Genomic DNA, 19,797 nt, shown 5'->3' on the forward strand with positions numbered 1-19,797 from the left:
GCTGGTGGAACTCCAAATTGGTGCAGCCAATATGGAAAGCAATATGGAGATTTCTTGGAAAATTGGAAATGGAATCACCATTTGACCCAGCTATCCTTCTCCTCGGACTATAGACCCAAAGGGCTTAAAAACAAATACTACAGGGACACAGCCATATCAATGTTTATAGCAGCCCAATTCCCAGTAGCTAAACTGTGGAACCAACCTAGGTGCCCTTCAGTGGATGGATGGATTTCTAAAATGTGGCATATATACACAATGGAATATTACTCAGCAATAAAAGAGAATAAAATCATGGCATTTGCAGGTAAATGGATGGCACTGGAAAAGATAATGCTAAGTGAAGTTAGCCAATCCCAAAAAACAAAATGCTGAATGATTTCTCTTATATAAGGAGGCTGACTCATAATGGGGTAGGGAGAGACAGCATGGGAGGAATAGACGAACTCTAGATAGAGCAGAGGGGTGAGAGGGAAAGGGAGGGAGCAGGAGCTTAGCAATGATGGTGGAATGTGATGGACATCATTATCCAAAGTACATGTATGAAGACATGAATTGGTGTGAACATACTTTATATACAGAGATATGAAAGGTTGTACTCTGTATGTGTAATAAGAATTGTAATGCATCCCAATGTCATGTATTTAAAAAATAAAATCAATTAAATTTTTAAAAAATAAATAAATATCAGTTCTTTTCACTTTCAAAAAAAAAAAAACAAGGATGCACACTTTGACAACTTCTGTTCAATGTAGTCCTTGAAACCCTAGCCAGAGCAATTAGATAAAAGAAAGAAATTGAAGGGCTATGAATAGGAAAAGAAGAGCTCAGGCTATCTCTATTTGATGATAACATGATTCTATATTGAGAAGACCCCCAAAAAACTCCACCAGTAAATTTCTAGAACTCATAAATGAATTCAGCAAAGTAGCAAGAAGCTAAGATTTCATCTCACTCCAGTCAGAATGGCAGCTATTAAGAATACAAACAACAATAAGTGTTGGCAAGGATGTGGGAGAAAAGGCACACTCATACATTTCTGGTGGGATTGCAAATTTGTGTAGCCAATATGGCAGTATGGAGATTCCTAGGAAAACTGAGACTAGAACCATCATTTGACCCAGCTATCCCACTCCTTGGTCTATACCCAAAGGACTTAAAAACAGCATACTACAGGGACACAATCACATCAATGTTTATAGCAGCACAATTCACAATAGCTAAACTGTGGAACCGACCTAGATGCCCTTCAGTAGATGAATGGATAAAGAAAATGTGGTATATATATACAATGGAATATTAGTCAGCATTAAAAGGGAATAAAATCATGGCATTTTCAGGTAAATGGAAGGAGTTGGAGAATATAATGCTAAGTGAAGTTAGCCAATCCCATAAAACCAAATTCCAAATGTTTTCTCTGATTTCAGGAGGCTGATCATAATGGGACTTGGAGAATGGGTATGGGAGGATTATAGAACTCTAGATAGGGCAAAGGGGAGGAAGGGGAAAGAGAGGTGATATGGGGGTAGGAAAAATGGTGGAATAAGATAGACATCATTTCCCTAAGTACATGTATGAAGACATGAATGGTGTGACTCTACTTTGTATACAACCAGAGATATGAAGAGTTGTGCTCTATATGTGTAATATGTATTATAATGCATTCTGCTGTCATATATATCAAATAAAATTTTTTAAAAGATTATTTAAAAAAAGGAGTAGGAAGCAAAATGAATACCACTAATTCAATTGCATTCCTTTACTCCAATGATGAATCAGCTGAAGGACAAATTAGGAAAACCATCCCATTCACAGTAGCCTCAAAAAAAAAAATACTTAGGGATCAGTCTAATATAAGAGGTGAAAGATCTCTACAATGAAAACTACAAAATAATAAATAAAGAAATTGAAGAAGATCTTAGAAGATGGAAAAACCTCCCATGTTCTTGGATAGGCAGAATTAATATTGTCAAAATGGCCATATTACCAAAAGTTCTACACAGATTCAGTGCAGTTCCCATCAAAATCCCAATGATGTTCTTCATAGAAATAGGAAAATCAGTCATGAGATTTATCTGGAAAATAAGTGGCCCAGAATAGCTAAAGCAATCCTTACTGAGAAAAGCAAAGCAGGTAGCATCACAGTACCAGACCTTAAATTATACTACAGAGGCATTGTAACAAAAATAGATGATAGTGGCACTAAAATAAGCAAGAAGACCAGTGTAACAGAATAAAAGACAGACAAATCTACAACAATACAGTTATCTTGTACTAGACAAACACAGCATAAACACACTGGAGAAAAGGTGGCCTCTTCAACAAATGGTGCTAGGGAAACTGGAAATCCACATAGAGCAAAATGGAATTAAACCCCTGTTTCTCATCGTGCACAAAAATCAACTCTTAAGTGGATCAAAGATCTAGGAATTAGACCAGAAGCCCTAGTAGAAGAAAAGATAAACCCAACACTTCAACAGGAACGGACTTCCTGAACAAGATTCCTGAAGTACAGAAATAAAATAAAAAATCAATAAATGAGATGACATTAATCTAAAAAGCTTATTCACAGCAAAAGAAAGAATCAAGATCATGAAGAGAACCAACATAAATGAAGAAAATCTTTGCACCTGCACCTCAGATAGGATATATGAAAAATATTTAGAAAAAAAGCTTAATGCCAAAAAACAAAAACAAAAAACAAATAACTCAATAAATGGGCAAAGGAACCAAACAAACCCTTCTCAAAAGAAGAAATACAATTAATCAACATTATCAAACCATACTGTGTTTTGTGTATTTCAAGTACAAAAGACATAAAAGCCAATGAGAATTGGAAATTTCCATAAGTTTTAAATGACCTAAGGGTTATCTAAAACAATAGAATATGTACTTTATTTTTAAGCTGTTATTGTAATTTAACATGCTGTTTCCTCCAAAACAATACAAAATCTGAGCTTCACTAATTTTATCTGTGGGCTAGTTCAATGAATAAAATCTTTTTTCTCTCTTAAAGTCTTCATATCATTATAAACTATTGCCCACCACAAGCAAATCGTTATCTTGATCACCAGTATCAATTAGCTTTTGTGTTTTTTACAGTTTTTTTGTAGGTATAATTAATATAAAATAAGCTGCACGTATTTAAATTGTATAATTGGATAATTTTTCACATATGTATAATCTGTGAACCATTATCAAATCAAGATAATGAGCTTTTCTGTCAAACCCAACAATTTCATTATTCACCTTTTATAATCCCTTCCTTCTGTGCCTCCTGCTCCTTCCTTTCCAGGCTACCTCTGATATGTTTATGTCACTATAGATTAATTTGTCTTTTCTAAGGAAATCTTTATATAGACGTATTCATATAGTATGTACTTTGAGGGTGGCAGTCGGTTTCTGGCTTCTTCACTTAACATAAACATTTTTAGATTCATGCAAGTTGTTTCATTTTATGCATATACCTTCATTGGTTTACTCATTGTATTTACTTATTTGTTGATTGTTTATCCACTTACTATTTTAACTGCAAAGACTATATATTTCAATAGAAAACAGAAACCTTATTGCTCTTATAGGAAAACTACTAACGTGTTCAATGTATGCAATGAAGTGTCATATATTAATTCTGTTAGGATGCTAACTTTTGAGCTTTCTTATTTACTTCCAAATAAGAAAGACAATATTTTACTATTATGATTTCCTAGGAAACTAATGTTAGTGCTTTGGTTCCCAGGTTTTGCTATAAAAAATGCATGTGATTTAGTCTCCAGACTTTAGTGATTAGAAAATAATAAAACTTTGTTTTTACTGGAGAGAATGCTGAATCACTCTTAGTGCTACAAACAGATGTGAAAGGCCTGAAAATAGAAGACACATTTGTATTTATTATTTTTAATGCTACTTCATTTTTCTACTTCTTGGTAAAAATTGGTGGTCACACTATTTCTACTAAGAAGACACCAGAAGTCAGGCTGTTCTTCCTTTTTCTCACTAAGCCATTATATTTTCAATTGTGATATGATGACTTAGCTAAGATACTGAAGCATGGTGTGGGCGAAAATGTTTTGACTTGTCAACATCAATATTATTTTGAATTTAAAAAATGAGTTAAAGCATCTTTATTAGATTTTTGTTTTTATTTTTCTTATATATTTTATGCCAACATAATTTTTAAAGTGGAAAGTGTAGGTTCTAATATTATACTTTTTACCTTTTAATCTGTAAACTCTCTGAAATTTTGTTGCTCTGCAAAGATGCCCATGTCCTGTAGTTTGATTTACAGTTTGAGAACTAAATTTAAGCTTTAAAAAAGTTTCTTTGGTAGATATGTTATCATTAAAGTTGATCAAGTTAACTCTAGTTTTTATACTTTAAAATGTCTTTCTTAAAAGTCAAGCTCTCTACTCAGAAGTAACTCAGGTATGAATTTTTACAATAATGAAAAAGTTCTTTGGCCAAGTTTCTAAGCTATCCTGTGTACAAAGGTAATGTGTTTCTGAGCATTTCAATGTAGTTTTAATTTTAAAAAATTTAACTTACTTGACTATAATATGAGATCAGATTTATTGACATCTTTTATCTTGTTCTCTTTTTCTTTGGAATTTTATTTGTTTTTAATATTCCTTTACTAATATTTTAACTCACTAAAGTAGGGACAAAAGGGGTGGGATGTGACTCAGTGGTGAAGTGTTTGCCTATCGTGCACAAAGCCATTGGTTCAATCTCCAACATGGCAAATCAAAATAAGGAGGAAAGATTCACACATATATTAAATCACCTTAGTAATTTTTCTTACTGTTTTATTGAGCTGGATGTGGTGACACATGCCTATAATCCCAGAAAATTGCAAAGCTGAGGCAAGAGGATGGCAAGTTCAAAGGATTCAGCAACTTAGTGAGGCCCTAAGCAACTTAGTGAGACCTTGTCTTAAAATAAAAATAAAAAGGCCTGAGAATGTTGCTCAGTGGTTAAGCACCACTGGATTCACTCCCTGGTACCAAAATATATAAATAAAATTTTTAAAAGCCCACAGAGAACTATATGAAACATGTATATCACATGTAATTATAAGAGAAATACCCTGGTAAGTACTACAAAGGTAGAACTGCCAGTTACCCCAGCCAACCACAAGTTCATCTCTCTTGCTCAAATTAAGCAGTTTTTCTTTCATATTCTATTACTTAAGTATGCATCCTTAAAAATAATTGTTTAGGCATGTGTGTTTTATTTGCTATATGTTTTGTTTCAGTCAGATATTTCATAACTATGACTAAAAGACACAACCAGAACAACTGTAAAGGAGGAAAAGTTTATTTGAGGGCTTACAGTTACAGAGATCTTAGTCCATTGACAGCAGGCTCCTTTCCTCAGGCCTCAAGATGAGGCTGAACATCATGGCAGAAGAGTGTGGCAGAGGGAAGCGGCTTACATGATGATCAGAAAGCTGAGAGAGAGACTCCACTTGCCAGATACAAATATATACCCCCAAGTCACACCCCCAGTGCCCCACCTCCTACAACCACACCCTACTTTCAGTTACCACTCAATTAATCCCATCAGGTGATTAATTAATTAATTGGGTTAAGACTCTTGTAACCCAATCATTTCTTGTCTAAATCTTCTTGTGTTGTCTCACATGTGAGTTTTTGGGGGACACCACACATCCAAACCATCACATCTTTCAATCTACCAATTCTCCCCCATTCCAAATTTTCCCCTTAAAATTTAGTTGTTGAAGCTCCCCCATCACTTGTCCTATAAAGTTTTGCTTAGTCTAGTTTTGTTTCAGACTCATGGTGTAATTCTGATAATTCTTTGTCCTGTGTATTTCTTGAAAATTGGTTGTCATATTACAGAGTCCTGACCATATTCATGTTTGTTTGTTTCTTTGTTTTGGCAAGAAAATGGGTGATAGTGTGTTCTTTCATCAAGTAGGACATAATGTCTAGTATCTCTCTTTTCTGTGTGTGTGATGTTAGTAACAGTTTAAACTCAGTGCCAAATCCATTACATCATTTGCAGGATTGCAAAATGAATGGTTTTTTTAAACTCTATTATTTTTTATTTATTGGCTGGAATATATTTTCTTATCTATTATTTGGATAATAAAGGTAAAGTACATATAGGAAAGGAAAAATAAATGCTTGGTGGTTCACCTTTTTTTAAACTACATTTCCAGATAGAGTTGACTCCCTTTCATCTTTATACACGGGAAGTTTTTGTTGTCGTATTTTGACAACAGGATTCCTTACTTCCTTGTATTCTGATGTGACAAGGTGTTCTAGGATCATCTGGAAAATGGACAAGCTATGAATTTTTCCATGGTGATGTTGTGAACCAGGGTCGGAACTGGTTGTAAACTAGTACTCAGGATCAAAAGTGGCAAGCAGACATGTTGTCTTCTGTTTCCAAAGAGGTCAGTCAGTCAACAGCATCAAATTTCTGCCAGATTTTGTCCTAGTTGGTGGGAATAGAGTTGTGAATGGTATATTGTACTTGAGCAGTTTACAACCTAATAAGGAAAATAAAATAGGCCAAAACCCCAGGTTAAGTGCTTATGTTGGACTTGAGAGTAGTTTGTGAGTTCTTAGGGGGAAAAGAAGTATTTAAAGATGAAGTGTAGCTTTTTGGCTTGGAAATTTGTGGATAAGGGTAAAGAGGAAATGCAGAATGAGAGAGGAACATACTGGAGAAGATACTCTGTTCAAATTTGACAACTCACTTACAATAGAAACTAGAGCAGAGGTGTCTTAATACAAGTTGATGGCGATTTTCCCCCTTAAATAAAGCAATGAAGGGTGTGTTCAACAGAAAGGTTCAAAACTATCAGGAGAAGAATCTAATTGTTTATATATAAAATATATATACACATACACAATATTAACATAATTGAACCTGATTCCCTTTGATTAGTGAAGCAATCAGCAAGTCTATATTAAGCATATCCATAATAACTGTTCCAAAATTTCTAGAAATCTAATCTGGTACTTAGTGTTTGAGGTACCACTGCCTTTTCTTTTGTCAAAAGTATCCCTGACTTTAGTTTTTCTCCACAGAATCCAAGTTTTAAATCAGGCTTTTAATCTGTCAAAGCATATCTGTTTTAATCCAGTCTTGAGGAATAAGCATCACTTTTTAAATTTGTTTTTCTTTTCAGAACTAGTTTTGCTGTCCTATCTTACTTGTTGGGTTTTTACCCCCATCACATTTATCCCTTAACTAAGCTACCTATTCTGGCTGACATTAATATTTTATCTTCAGCCTTCTTTGCTTTTAAAGTTGCTGGCATCCATGAGGCACTGGATTCCATCCTCAGCAACACATAAAAATAAATAAAGTACATGTACTATCTCCATCTACAGCTAAAGAAAAAAGAGTTGTATTTGATTGTTGCATTTTCCTTACTTTTTCCCCTTTTGTTCATGTCAATGAGAAACACTGAAACAACTGTGTGATAAAGTCAATACAAATGAAACCATAATTATTAGCTTATCATTATTGAAATTAATCATAGTGTATCAAATTTTGATTCATTATGCAGTATGAATTTTAATCTACCTATTTTAGAGTAACATCTTAGGCTTTGCTTAGATTTTATTAGCATTATGATTTGTTTCTGTTTCTGGAAATAATTTTAGATTGCTATTATTATTTCCAAAAAAGTAAAAATGTTATTCTTGTGCAATATGAGCATAAGTCAAAGATTTTGTTATCAATTGATGATGAAACCAGTAAGACACTGAGTTCAAATTGCATTTTGGGAGCTGAGTGTTTACAGACAATTAAATATGGGATGTTACAATAAGATAGTTAGATACAAAATTTACTAATACCCTGTATATTAAGCCATATTGTTTGTTTTGAGTGTTGTTTTTTCGAACCAAACTATCAAAAACTCTACATGTTCACATATAGTTATTATACAGTGGATCTAACATAATAAATTCATCTAATCCTCAGTGGCCCTGTTTTCTATGGGATGTTGAAAGGATATGACACACTCCTTTTTGGCCTCACATTCAGGTTGTTAATATTTTTTTAGTAAGATTTCCATTCTCTTACATTGGATCAATGAATTTTCTTTAGGTTTGAGGATTGTTTGTGTAATTGATAAAGTAAATTCTGTTTTAATATACTCTGTTTTATATTCCAATGTTAAACAACTATCTAATGTGATCTTTAAAATAATGGTCTTTTGAAGAGTATAAGTTGCTTTAAGTGGGCATGAAAGGAAAAGGATGTTTTTATATTCTTAATAGATTTAAAGTAATTTGATATGGAATAAACTCTATTTTTATATCCTCTAGGGTTTTCCAGGAGATATTGGGGTTCCTGGACAAAATGGCCCTGAAGGACCAAAGGTAAAAAAAAAAAAAAGTCTGATATGGATATCTAATCTCAATTCTCAATGAATGGGAAAATGAAAAAGGAACTTATGAATATTAGAACACTTAAGACACTTTTTGATGTCAGGATTCAGGTAACTGAAAATGATTTTCCTGATTTGATATAGAATCAGTTATTATTAGGATAATGTTTTGAATCATATAACTCACTCAAAAAAGATTTTGTTGAAGATATGGAAAATCACATAAAAAATCTGAAAATCCATAGCATATGAATTATGAATGAGAATTTTCTGACCATTAAAAGTCTTTAGGGCCAATAGCATATAACTGATTAAAATAAAAGAAAACCTATGGTATCCTGGAACCTTTACATAGCACAAAAGAGCTAATGAAACATAATAATCCATAATATCCTTTGCTGTTATTGTGTCATATACTAGGAATTACCCATAGAAAATTTAAATACTAAGCTTTGCACACAGGCTACCATAAAATCTGGGAATTATAAGCAAATATACATTGTGAATAAAGATATGAAAAAATGAATCCTGGAAGAGAGCAAGTTATGAAATATAGTTGGAGTAGAAGGTGTCAATTGAGGGGAAGGGGAGAAGGATAGGAGGAACTGGAAAAGAAATTAGTAGCTTGTTTGATAATGTAACTGTACTAGACTGTATAATGCATACTGCAATAAATTTATAGAAGTCATTTAATTTTTATAGCAGCATTATTATATATTACCCCATTCACAAATTAATAAGTTATTCACTCACAATTAAATAAATATCATGTGGTATACCCAGAATTTTAACACGGATCTGATTGCCAAGTCTAAGCTATAAACAGCTTAGCTTGGGAATTAAAATGTGGAGAACATTCATTATCATGTTGAATAGTTTCTACTTTATCCTATGGGCATCACAAAATAATAAAATATATTTAAGTAGTAACATATCCTACATGGTTTATTTTTTGAAAATATACCTCATATGTCAATAAGGAGAGTGTTTTAAAGATCGGAAAAACTGAAGGCAGGGACATAAACTGTAAAAAGCTAGGCAAAAACTGATAGAGCTCTGAAACAACATTCATTAATTTATCTATTCAGCAAATTTTGCTGAATATTTGCTATCTCTTATATTTAAGAGAGCAATTGTGCTACACTCTAAGGCTACAAAATGAAAAATCTTCATCCATACTTTCAAGAAATGAAATCTAGATACACATAAAAGCCTTTATAATATAAAAATGAATAGTGAATACTATATAATACATAATGCTTTGAGAGAAAAAGCTTTGCAAAAAAGATAGAACTTGAGCTGACATTGAAGAACAATTAAAAATTTCCAAAGCAGCTAAATGAGATGTATAGCATTCAGGAATAGGAAACTAGTGAAGCAATGAAGATATAATATTTGGAAAATATTTAAACTAAAAGTTATGCATTGTTTATATGAAATTAAAATTTAACTGGGCATTTGTATTTTGTCTGAAAACACTATGTGCCACCTACAAGGTTATCCCTATAGGCAGCAATTTTTCTTCCTGTCTTCATTTACGTATTCTCTGCCTGTTCATGTTCAACATGTTTTGCATCAAATTCTGTCCCTACTCCTGAACAACCTCATGCCATCAATTAAAATCTCTATCCCAAATTCTCCTTTGACTCAATATTTCCCCTCTTGGTAAAACCATTCCCAATACCAATATTGTAGTTTAGGCCCTTTTTATTTTTCCCCAGAATTAACATAATTTAAAGAAATGCCAGTCTGCAGGAAAGGAGAATAACTGTTATTTTGGGCCAAGCACTGATGGAATAATCTTTGTATAGATCTGATTATATTGCTCTTGTGCTTAAATCCTTCAGTGATCTCTATAGTTTCTAGGTTAAGGCTTGTATTTCTTTACTTTTAATACAAGGGTCTTTATGACCTAACCTTTTCTCTGTAACTCTGTATTCACATAATCATATGTATCATCAGTGTTTTAAAAGCATCACTTCAGCCAAACTATTTAGATGACCAAACCATGCCATACTTGTTTAAATCTCACAGCTTCTTTCATCTGAATACCTTTCTGCCTTCCTTGCCCTTCTTCTTCTAATACCTATACATCACATACCATATTATACAGACAGCTTTCCTTGTTCCTCCCAAATCTAATTAAGATCTTTCCTTGTATTGCTGAAAAAAGAAATCAAGCACTTATCTTCATGTATTATACCTGTTGTGGTACTTAACTGTCTCTCTATTATACTATATTAAAGAAGAGTCTAGTGGTTTTTATGTACATCACAATAGCCAGAAAAATATGCAAAACACAGAATGGGAACTCAATTACTGTAGGTTGATTGCTTGAATGACTGCGGATAAAAGCTATTTTGGAAACAGAAACAAAACAGCTTAGTAACTTATTAAATGAAGGTGACAGAAGTAGTCAAATGTAAAACTGAGGCTGATTTAGGCTACTGATGTCATTGAACCTAAAATAGGAAAGAAGTAGAATGATTCTGACATAATTTTTCTATGCACATATATGAATACACCACAGTGAATCTCTGCATCATGTACAACCACAAGACTAGGATCCTATTTAGAATAAGATGTACTCCATGTTTATATAAATATGTCAGATTATACTCTATTGTCATGTATAACTAAAACAAACAAGTTTAAAAGGAGCTAAAAAGGGAATATAGAAGGACTTTTTGGTTTGGAGGATGAGGAAGATGAAATTTTATTCTGGGGATCTTAGTCTGAGGTATCTATATGAAATCTACACAGAAGTAATTAACAGCTAGTAGTAAAGCAAGATGAAAGTGCAAACAGTAGCATAAAGAGAAGCTGAGGAAGATAATATAGATGGTGGAGTTGAGGTTTTTCATGTTTGCCTTAACCCTTCACATCAACAAACTTGGAACATAATACATATATAAATCCATTTATTTATTCATTTGTTCAATAATAAATTCATTTGACCTGCATTTAGTTTTTCCTGTGTGTTAAGCCAAGTACTAAATTTGAGATTATAAAGATTTCTAAACTGATCCCTGGATGAGACAAAAAAATTCATTTTGTTAGAAGTGCTATAAAAAAAGAGCCGATGACATGCTATGAGAGTCTCAATATGAGCAACAGATTTTGTTTCAGGAAATTGGGAAATACTTCAGGAGGAGTAATTGTTCAACTTAATGTTGAAGCATGCATATTATACTAGTTGAAAAACCAGATAACTTGCAAAATTCTTTAAAGTTTAGAGATTTTGTTTTGAAGTTTTGTCCAAAAAAAATGTCAGTGAACTAAAGAAAGCCAACTGAACTGTTTATTTAATATGATTACAATAGTGATCTTTATAACTTCCTTCTCACTACTTCTGTTATTCTTAAAAGTGAAATGTTTAAAGTGAGTTAAATGATCTGAAAGCTAGACGTTATATTGAACACTAATAGTTGTATTTCCAGTGCGTGATGATTTTGATTTTCTCTTACATTATCTAAATTTATTCAACAGACATGAACTTATAGCACCAACAATGTGAGACAAATTAATTTATACTCATCACTGAATCTTAAAACAATAGTTTAGAAAGTATGATTTTATCTAAAGAACCAAAAATTTTAAGGAAAGAAGAATAAAATCTTGTGTTCTATAGGTTGAGAAAAATTTATTTTGATCTATTTCCTTGGTCCTTCCCATTTGCCTTGAATTTTTTTTTTTCAGGAAACAGGAAAAACAGAGGCAAACATACTGACCCTGTTAACATGATGTGTTTCTTTAGCTGCATATACCATGTCATATAAGCATCTCAAAACTTCCTTTATTTTGATATATATGTCTTATTTGGAAAAGGAATAATATAAATTACTAAAGGTCTGTCGAGCCTATACAATGTTGACATCAAGAAAATCATGTGCTCTGTATTAAAACAAAATTACCATCTTTGCAAATTGGATTCTTTCCAGAACCATTTGACAGTTCAAGAAGCCTTTATTTTTTCTTAATTTTTCTGCCAGCTAACTAAAAATATTCAAACTACCATTGGGAACTTGTGTTAAATGTGGTTCTACTGACTGTAGAGTAGTATGTGTATGTATATGTGTATAGAGATACTAAATGTATTTCTGTTAAGTCTTCTTGAAAGTCACCCAGTTTGGCAGTCTGCTTTCAGAAATCACAAAGCATTAGCAAAGCCACATCCTTTTCTGCTTACTTCAGAAAATAAGAGGACCTAATAAATATCCTCTGTCTAGACAACAAAGGAATAATATATTTGTTGCTTTCATGGTTTGTGTTTTTACTTTGGTTATGGTATTAGACATGTCAAAACTGACTTATTGTCTCTCATATAACAACCCCAAGTTATTTCCAAAGAAAGCCTACTATTTATTTTGCAAAATATATGGAAATAGCTTTTACACTATATCCTTACAGCATGCCATGTGTTTATCAGTGTGGAGGAAAGCTAACTTGATAATAGAAAGATGCATAACAAGATCACATCAACTCAGTCCTGGATATTTACATTCCACCCCCTAAGTCAAGATTTTAATCACAGATTTCTTATATTAACCATTTTATTCTCCAGGCAGCATTTACTCAACTGAGAAGTATTTATTGAGTTTGTATAACAGGCAAATATTGTACTGTGTTACTGTTTGTTCTGTGTTAAGTAGGGACTTGAAAACAAGATTAAGACATGGTCTTCTCTGTACTAGGGATTTATAGTCATCTGTAAACACAAGTCTGCCACATGTGAAAAGTTAAAAAGTATAATAACTAGGCAACATGATAAGAGAGTAGTGAGGACTTCAAAGAAGAGAGTAGTCTCTAATGGCTATCTTTCTGAAAGACTTTGTGGAGAAATTGAGATTTAAGTTGGAGGAATTGAATTTGGCCAACTGGAGCCAAAAAGTAAGACATACTAAACAACAGGTATAAAATCAGCACAAACATAGAAGGCAGGAGTAAAACTGTCTGACTAAAAGAAGACTGTTTATGACAGATATTAAATATGAATTTGAGGAACTTGAATACTAACAAGCCCATGAAGGTTTTTGTGTGTGTAGTTTTAAAAACAATTGTAACATGTAACTTAGGTTCTTAAATTTTTTCAACATTGCAGTATTATATGATAATACTTCATATGTAAACATATTATTGTACAGCAGATCTCTTTTTTCATCTTGCATGACTGAGATTCTATACTTACTGAAGAACAACTTCTCATTGCCCCCTGCCCCAGCCCCTGGCAACCACAATTCTACTTCTAATTTCTATAATTTTGGACTATTTCAGTTACTTCCTAGAAATAGAATCATGTGGTATTTGTTCTGTGACTGACTTATTTCACTTAACATAATGTCTTCAAGGCTTATTTATCTTATAGCATATGATAGGAGTTCCTTTTTTATGACTGGATAATATTCCATTGTTTGTATGTATCACACTTTATTTATTCATTCATCTGTAAATGGATATTTAGGTGATTTACCCTCTTAGCTATTATAGATAAAGCTTCCATGAATGTAGGAGTGCAAGGTGCAAGTCTTTTCAAGACCTTGTTTTCAATTCTTTTGAATATGAATAAAGACCCCAAAGTCCTTTGCTCACTTTTTAGTTGTGTTGTTTGTAGCTTTACTATTGAATTATAGAAAACCATATTTTGTATCTTAACCCCATATCAGATATATGGCTTATAGGTTTTTTTCTCCCATTCTCTATGTTGGTTTTTATTTTGTTGCTTATTTCCTTTTCTGTGCAGAAGCTTTTTAGTTTGATGTAGTTTCATTTGTCTATTTTTGTTTTTGTTGTTAGTGCTTTTGGTGTCATATCCAATAAGTCATTTTAAGATCAATGTTATGAAAATTTTCCCCTACCTCTTTGTATTATAATTTTATTCCCACGTTTAAGTCTAATTCATTTTGAGTTGATGTTTATGTATGATGTAACAATAAGGATTCAAATTTTATTCTTTTCCATGTGCATATACAGTTTTCTCAACACCGTTGAAAAGACTATCCTTGTGTGGTCTTGTCACGCTTATGGAAGATCATTTGCGTTATTCTTGGATTTATTTTTGATTTCTCTGTTCTGTTCCATTGACCTGTATGTCTGTGTACTTTTATGCCATTACCATTTTATTTTGATTATTGAAGCTTTGTGATATGTTTTGAAATCAGTAAGCTTTGTAATATGTTTTGAAATCAGTAAGCATGAAACTACCAGCTTTTTCCTTCTTTTAGAAGATTGTTTGATATGGGGAGGGGAGCAGTCTGTGTTTGTCAGCTCCTTATCGCATGAACAAAATACCTAACAAGAATAAATTAGAGGAGGAAAAGTTTAATTTGGCTCATGGTTTCAGAGGTTTGGTCTATGGTTGGCTGATTTCATTGCTCTGGGCCCAAAGTGAGGCAGAGCATAATGGGTGAGGGAGAGGAAAGCTTCGCATCTCATGATAGCCAGGAAGCAGAGACAGAGATTGAACTCACAGAGACAAAACATAACCCCCTAAAGCATACGCCCAGTGACCTAAGTGCCGTAGCCATATCCTACCTTCCTATAGTTACCACCTAACACAGTAGTGGATTAATCCACTGGTTATGTTACAGTTCTCATAATCAAATCATTTTGCTTCTGAACATTCTTACATTGCCTAACATGAATTTTCAGGGTGGGTGGGGTACACCTCATATTCAAACCATAACAAAAGTCCTTTGTGGTTCTAAAGCTATATGATTTTTTTTTTAATGGATACCAGGGATTGAACTCAGGAACACTCAACCACTGAGCCACATCCCCAGTCCTATTTTGTATTTTATTTAGAGCTGGGGATCTTAATGCGTTGCTTAGCACCTCACTTTTGCTGAGGCTGGCTTTGAATTCACAATCCTCCTACCTCAGCCTCCCAAGCCACTGGGATTACAGGCATGCGCCACAGAACCCAGCTGAGCTATGTGAATTTTAGGACTACTTTTTCTTCTACAAAAGACAATTCTGGAGTTTGATAGTGATATCACAGACTCTATTAATAGAGTTCAGTGGTATGAACATTTTAAAAATCCATTAATAGCATGTCTTTCCCTTTATTTGTGTAATCTTTAATGTCATTCAGCAGTGCTTTATAGCTTTCAATGTACAAGTCTTTCACCTCATTGGTTAAGTTTATTCCTATGCTTTTTTTATCACTTTTGAAGCAACTATAAATGGAATTGTTTTTTCAATTTCCTTTACAAATTGTTAGATGTTAATATGTTGATTTTGTATTTGGCAACTTTGGTAACTTCATTTGTTTCTAACAGTTTTGTTGTGGAATTGTTGATGTTTTTCCACATATAAGATCTATGACTAAAGATAATTTTACTTCACCCTTTCTAATTCACATGCCTTTTATTTCTTGTCTAGTTGCTCTATCTAGGACTTTCAATACTATGTTGAATAGAAGTGATGATAATAGGCTAGTTTTCCTTCTGCTATTAATTTTGAGTTTCATTCCATTGTGGTTGGAAAAAGATAATTGGTATGATTTTAGTTGTCTTAAATTTGCTAAGAATAGTTTTCTGATCTAACATGATTTATACTATAGAATGTTACTTATATTCCTCATGTAAAATAATGAATTTTCTACTGCTTTTAGATGCAAATGTTCTATGTATGTCTGTTAGGTCCATTTGGTCTACACAGTCATCCCCTGTTGTCTGTGTGAAATAGGTTCCAGGACCCCTATGGGTCCCCAATATATATATAAAATATGTATGTGTATATATATAAATGTGTGTGTGTGTGTGTGTGTGTGTATATATATATACATATATATATATATATATATAATATACATGTACATATTATTTAAAAGATGTATATAACCTATGTAAATATATATATATATAACCTCTATATTACATGTAATATCTAACATAATGTAAATGTTATGTAAATAGTTGTTATACTACACTGTTTAGGGAATAGTAACAGGGAAAAGGTCTGAACATGTTCAGTGCACATTAAACTTTTTTGAAATATTTTGAGATCTATGGTTAAATCTTCAGATGCAGAAACTGCTGCCTGTAGTCTAGTTCATTTCATTGCTGGTCTGTCCGGATATTCCTTCCATTTTATTGAAAAGTGGAGTATTGAAATCTACTGTTACAATATTACTATATCTCCTCTCTCTTTTGTGAACACTGTGTGTATCCTCAAATCTAAAGCAAGTCTTTTTTGACGACATATAATTGAATCTTGGATTTTAATTTATTCCATTGCTCTATGTCTTTTTTATTAGAGTTTAATTTACTCACATTTAAAGTAATTGTGATAGAAAGAATTTACTTTTGTCATTTTGTTAGTTCTTTTTCCTATTTATGGGAGTTTTATCCCTTTTGTTCTCTTTTGCTGTCTTTTTCTTTCATACATGGTTTTTATTTCTTTTTCATTTTCTTTTGTATGTCTTTATGTAGTTACTATAATACATAAAATACAGTTATAACAATCTATTTTAAACTGACAGTAAGTTGACTTTAATTGCATATAAAAACTCTACTCTTTTATTCCATGAAAGATTTTTTTAGAGCCATGAGATGATGAAAGAGAAGTTTTAGGAAGAATAATAATGGTAAATTATCAATATGAATGAGTGGTGCTGATAAGTGAATTACCAGTTCAGAAACTGTTGTAAACATTAATCAATGTATGAGGTATAAGTAGAAAGGAAACTTAATGAATCCTTGTTTTATTCCATGTTTTGTTTTATTTATTTCTAGAGCAACTTTATTATGCCGGTGGTAACATGATTCTATAGATAAGAAAACTGAAGTTATATACCTAGTAAAACTCAATTTATGGTTATAGGCATTTTATATATATATTTTTTAAATCAGGTTTTTGTTTGGTTTGTTTTTGATTTTGGTATGGGGGATTGAACCCAGGAGTACTTCACCACTGAGCCACATCCCCAACCCTTTTTTATATCTTATTTAGAGACAGGGTCTCGCTGAGTTGCTTAGGACCTCTATAAGTTGCTGAAGCTGGCTTTGAACTCTCGATCCTCCTGCCTCAGTCTCCCAAGCTGTTCAGATTACAGGCATACACCCTCACACCTGGAAAAATCAGGTTTTTAACATGATAAACTCACTACATAGATTTACAATCTAATTGACACTACTGTTGATAGACTTTTATGGCCTTTTTTTTTTTTTTGGTTAGTTCCACAAATGTTGATTGTGTGTCAAAAGACTATGCAAACTTGCATTTAGAGTTTCTGTGCTCTATACTTGGCTACCAGATCAAATTTACTAATTTAACAAATTTAAGTATTTGCTAATTTAAGTATTCTTTATTCTTATGATTTTGTCTGCTTAATCTATTAATTATTGAGAAAAGTATGTTAAAATTTTCCTGAGGGGCTGGAGTTGTGGCTCAGCAGTAGAGTGCTTGCCTAGCACGTGCGAGGCCCTGGGTTCGATCCTCAGGACCACATGAAAATAAATAAATAAAATAAAAGTATTGGTACAACTAAAAAAGTAAATATTTTTTTAAAAATTTCCTGAAAATAGATTTATCTTTATCTGTTATTAATATTCAGACTTTATGTTATTACATGCATAGAATTGAGAGTTTATCTTTGTGATGAATATAGCTTTTTATTATTTTTAGTGATTCACTTAAATTTAATAATCTGTTTTACCTTAAAATCCACTGGATCTAATATGAATATATTGAGCTATTTTGAGTCAGTAAAGCCCCTGCATATCTTTTGTGGGTATGTGTATGTGCTTCCAATCTTCCTATATTTCTATATTTTAAGTATGTTTCTTATAAATAGAATATAACTCTATGCTTTTTCTTAATTCAGTTTTTATTATTCATTTAAGATTATTTGGGTTTGGAAAAGGACAGACAAGCAGCCTAGGCTTGCCTTCTTCCCTAATGGTTTGATTAGGGCTCTTGGACAATGATGCTACCCAGGGTAAATAGCTATTTTCACAGAGCCAAGGGACAGATTTCTCTTTAACCACTCAGCTGATTATACCAAGGATATGGAACTGATCCAGTTTGTTATACACATTCTAAATCTAATCCTGTATTCATTGGGGTTTTTTGCTCCTCACTATAAGTTTTTAGTGTATGCTTATTTTTATTTATATGGTTTTATTAACATATCATAACTCAATACAAAATTATTTGCACATGTGAAAATTTTTCTGATCCCTCCAGAAAGGATTTTGCTGCTTCTTCTATATTCTCTATACTTTGCATATTCCTCTGCTTCTATTATAATTCCTATTTAACAACTTTTATTTTAAAGGACCATCTTCTGTATAAATTATAAATTCATTAAGAACAGAGAGAACAGAGACTGTGTCTTATTTATACTGAAGGCCTAATGTTCAGTTTATTAGGTCTTATGCATAGTAAAAATTAAAAAATGTCAGAGAGAAAAAATGAACAAACAACTGAACTGAGTGGTTAAATGTTACCTATCGTGTGATAGGATTCAATTTTAACTAACGGAAATGTAACTCAAGCAGGCTTAAGTAAATGTGTGAAAAATTTAGGAATTCAGTCATGGTACCCAAGACCCCTAACAATATCATGAGAGCCCAATCACTCCTTTCTTCATTGTTTATTTAATTCATTTATTTCGTCCTTAGTCTCTCTCCTCTTGATGGTTTCCCACTGTTCAGGCTTACCTCATCCTTAATGCTATTCCATCTTCCCAACAGTTTCACTAAAGTTTGAAATTTGCTTTTACTAGACTGGCTTGGGGGTGACTTGATTGCTCAGGAACCAATTACTGTTTCTTATGAGTGTATAATATGCTGATTGACTTAGATTCCTGTCACATATCCACTATTTTCAGTAAGGGGTAGTCACACCCTTCTAATCATGGGGAAAGAAGTGTTTCCTTAAGGAAACATAGTTAAGAGAAAATAACTAAATAAGAAAATGTTACCATGTTGAATAGATGTGTTTCCTGAATTATAGTCACTTTGAACAAGGTTTTATTCAGAGAGCAATTTAATGTATATTCATTAATAAAAAGAATTTCATAGCCTTAAAATTTCTAATAAAATTTAGAGAGTGACTTTCTTTTGCAAATTGCCTTTCTCCTTTTACCAGGTTGTATAACAAAGGGAAATCAGTTGAAGAACACTTATTATGAATAATGAGTTCCAGACCCTGCTGGTCTCTTAACAGATATATATTCTTTCCATGTGTTTTTTAGACTTGGTAGATACTCTATTATGTCAGATTAACAGTTGGATTCATTATTTTAAATTTAGAAAAACTCTGTCTAAAAAGGCAGAGTTTTAAAATAAAATACTCAACAAATTATTTGGACGTTAACATACTGTTTAAAAATAAGTTTATTCTTTGTTGCCCAATTTTCAAATGCCTTGTAGTTTTCTGTTCATCTACTCTCCAATTTTGTTTCATAACTTCTTAAT

The 19,797-nt window shown here is 32.5% G+C and overlaps 1 protein-coding gene across 1 annotated transcript in view; it reads left to right on the plus strand.

Moving 5' to 3' along the window:
- Window positions 1–19,797, plus strand: part of Col24a1 (collagen type XXIV alpha 1 chain) — a 367,698-nt gene that overhangs the window by 158,979 nt on the left and 188,922 nt on the right. The window contains exon 20 of the mRNA XM_076862570.1: window positions 8,313–8,366. Coding sequence (XP_076718685.1) covers window positions 8,313–8,366 — 54 coding nt within the window. The remainder of the gene's footprint in view (window positions 1–8,312; window positions 8,367–19,797) is intronic.

The sequence above is a fragment of the Callospermophilus lateralis genome, chromosome 7 (assembly GCF_048772815.1).
Source record: "Callospermophilus lateralis isolate mCalLat2 chromosome 7, mCalLat2.hap1, whole genome shotgun sequence".
NCBI lineage: Eukaryota > Metazoa > Chordata > Mammalia > Rodentia > Sciuridae > Callospermophilus > Callospermophilus lateralis.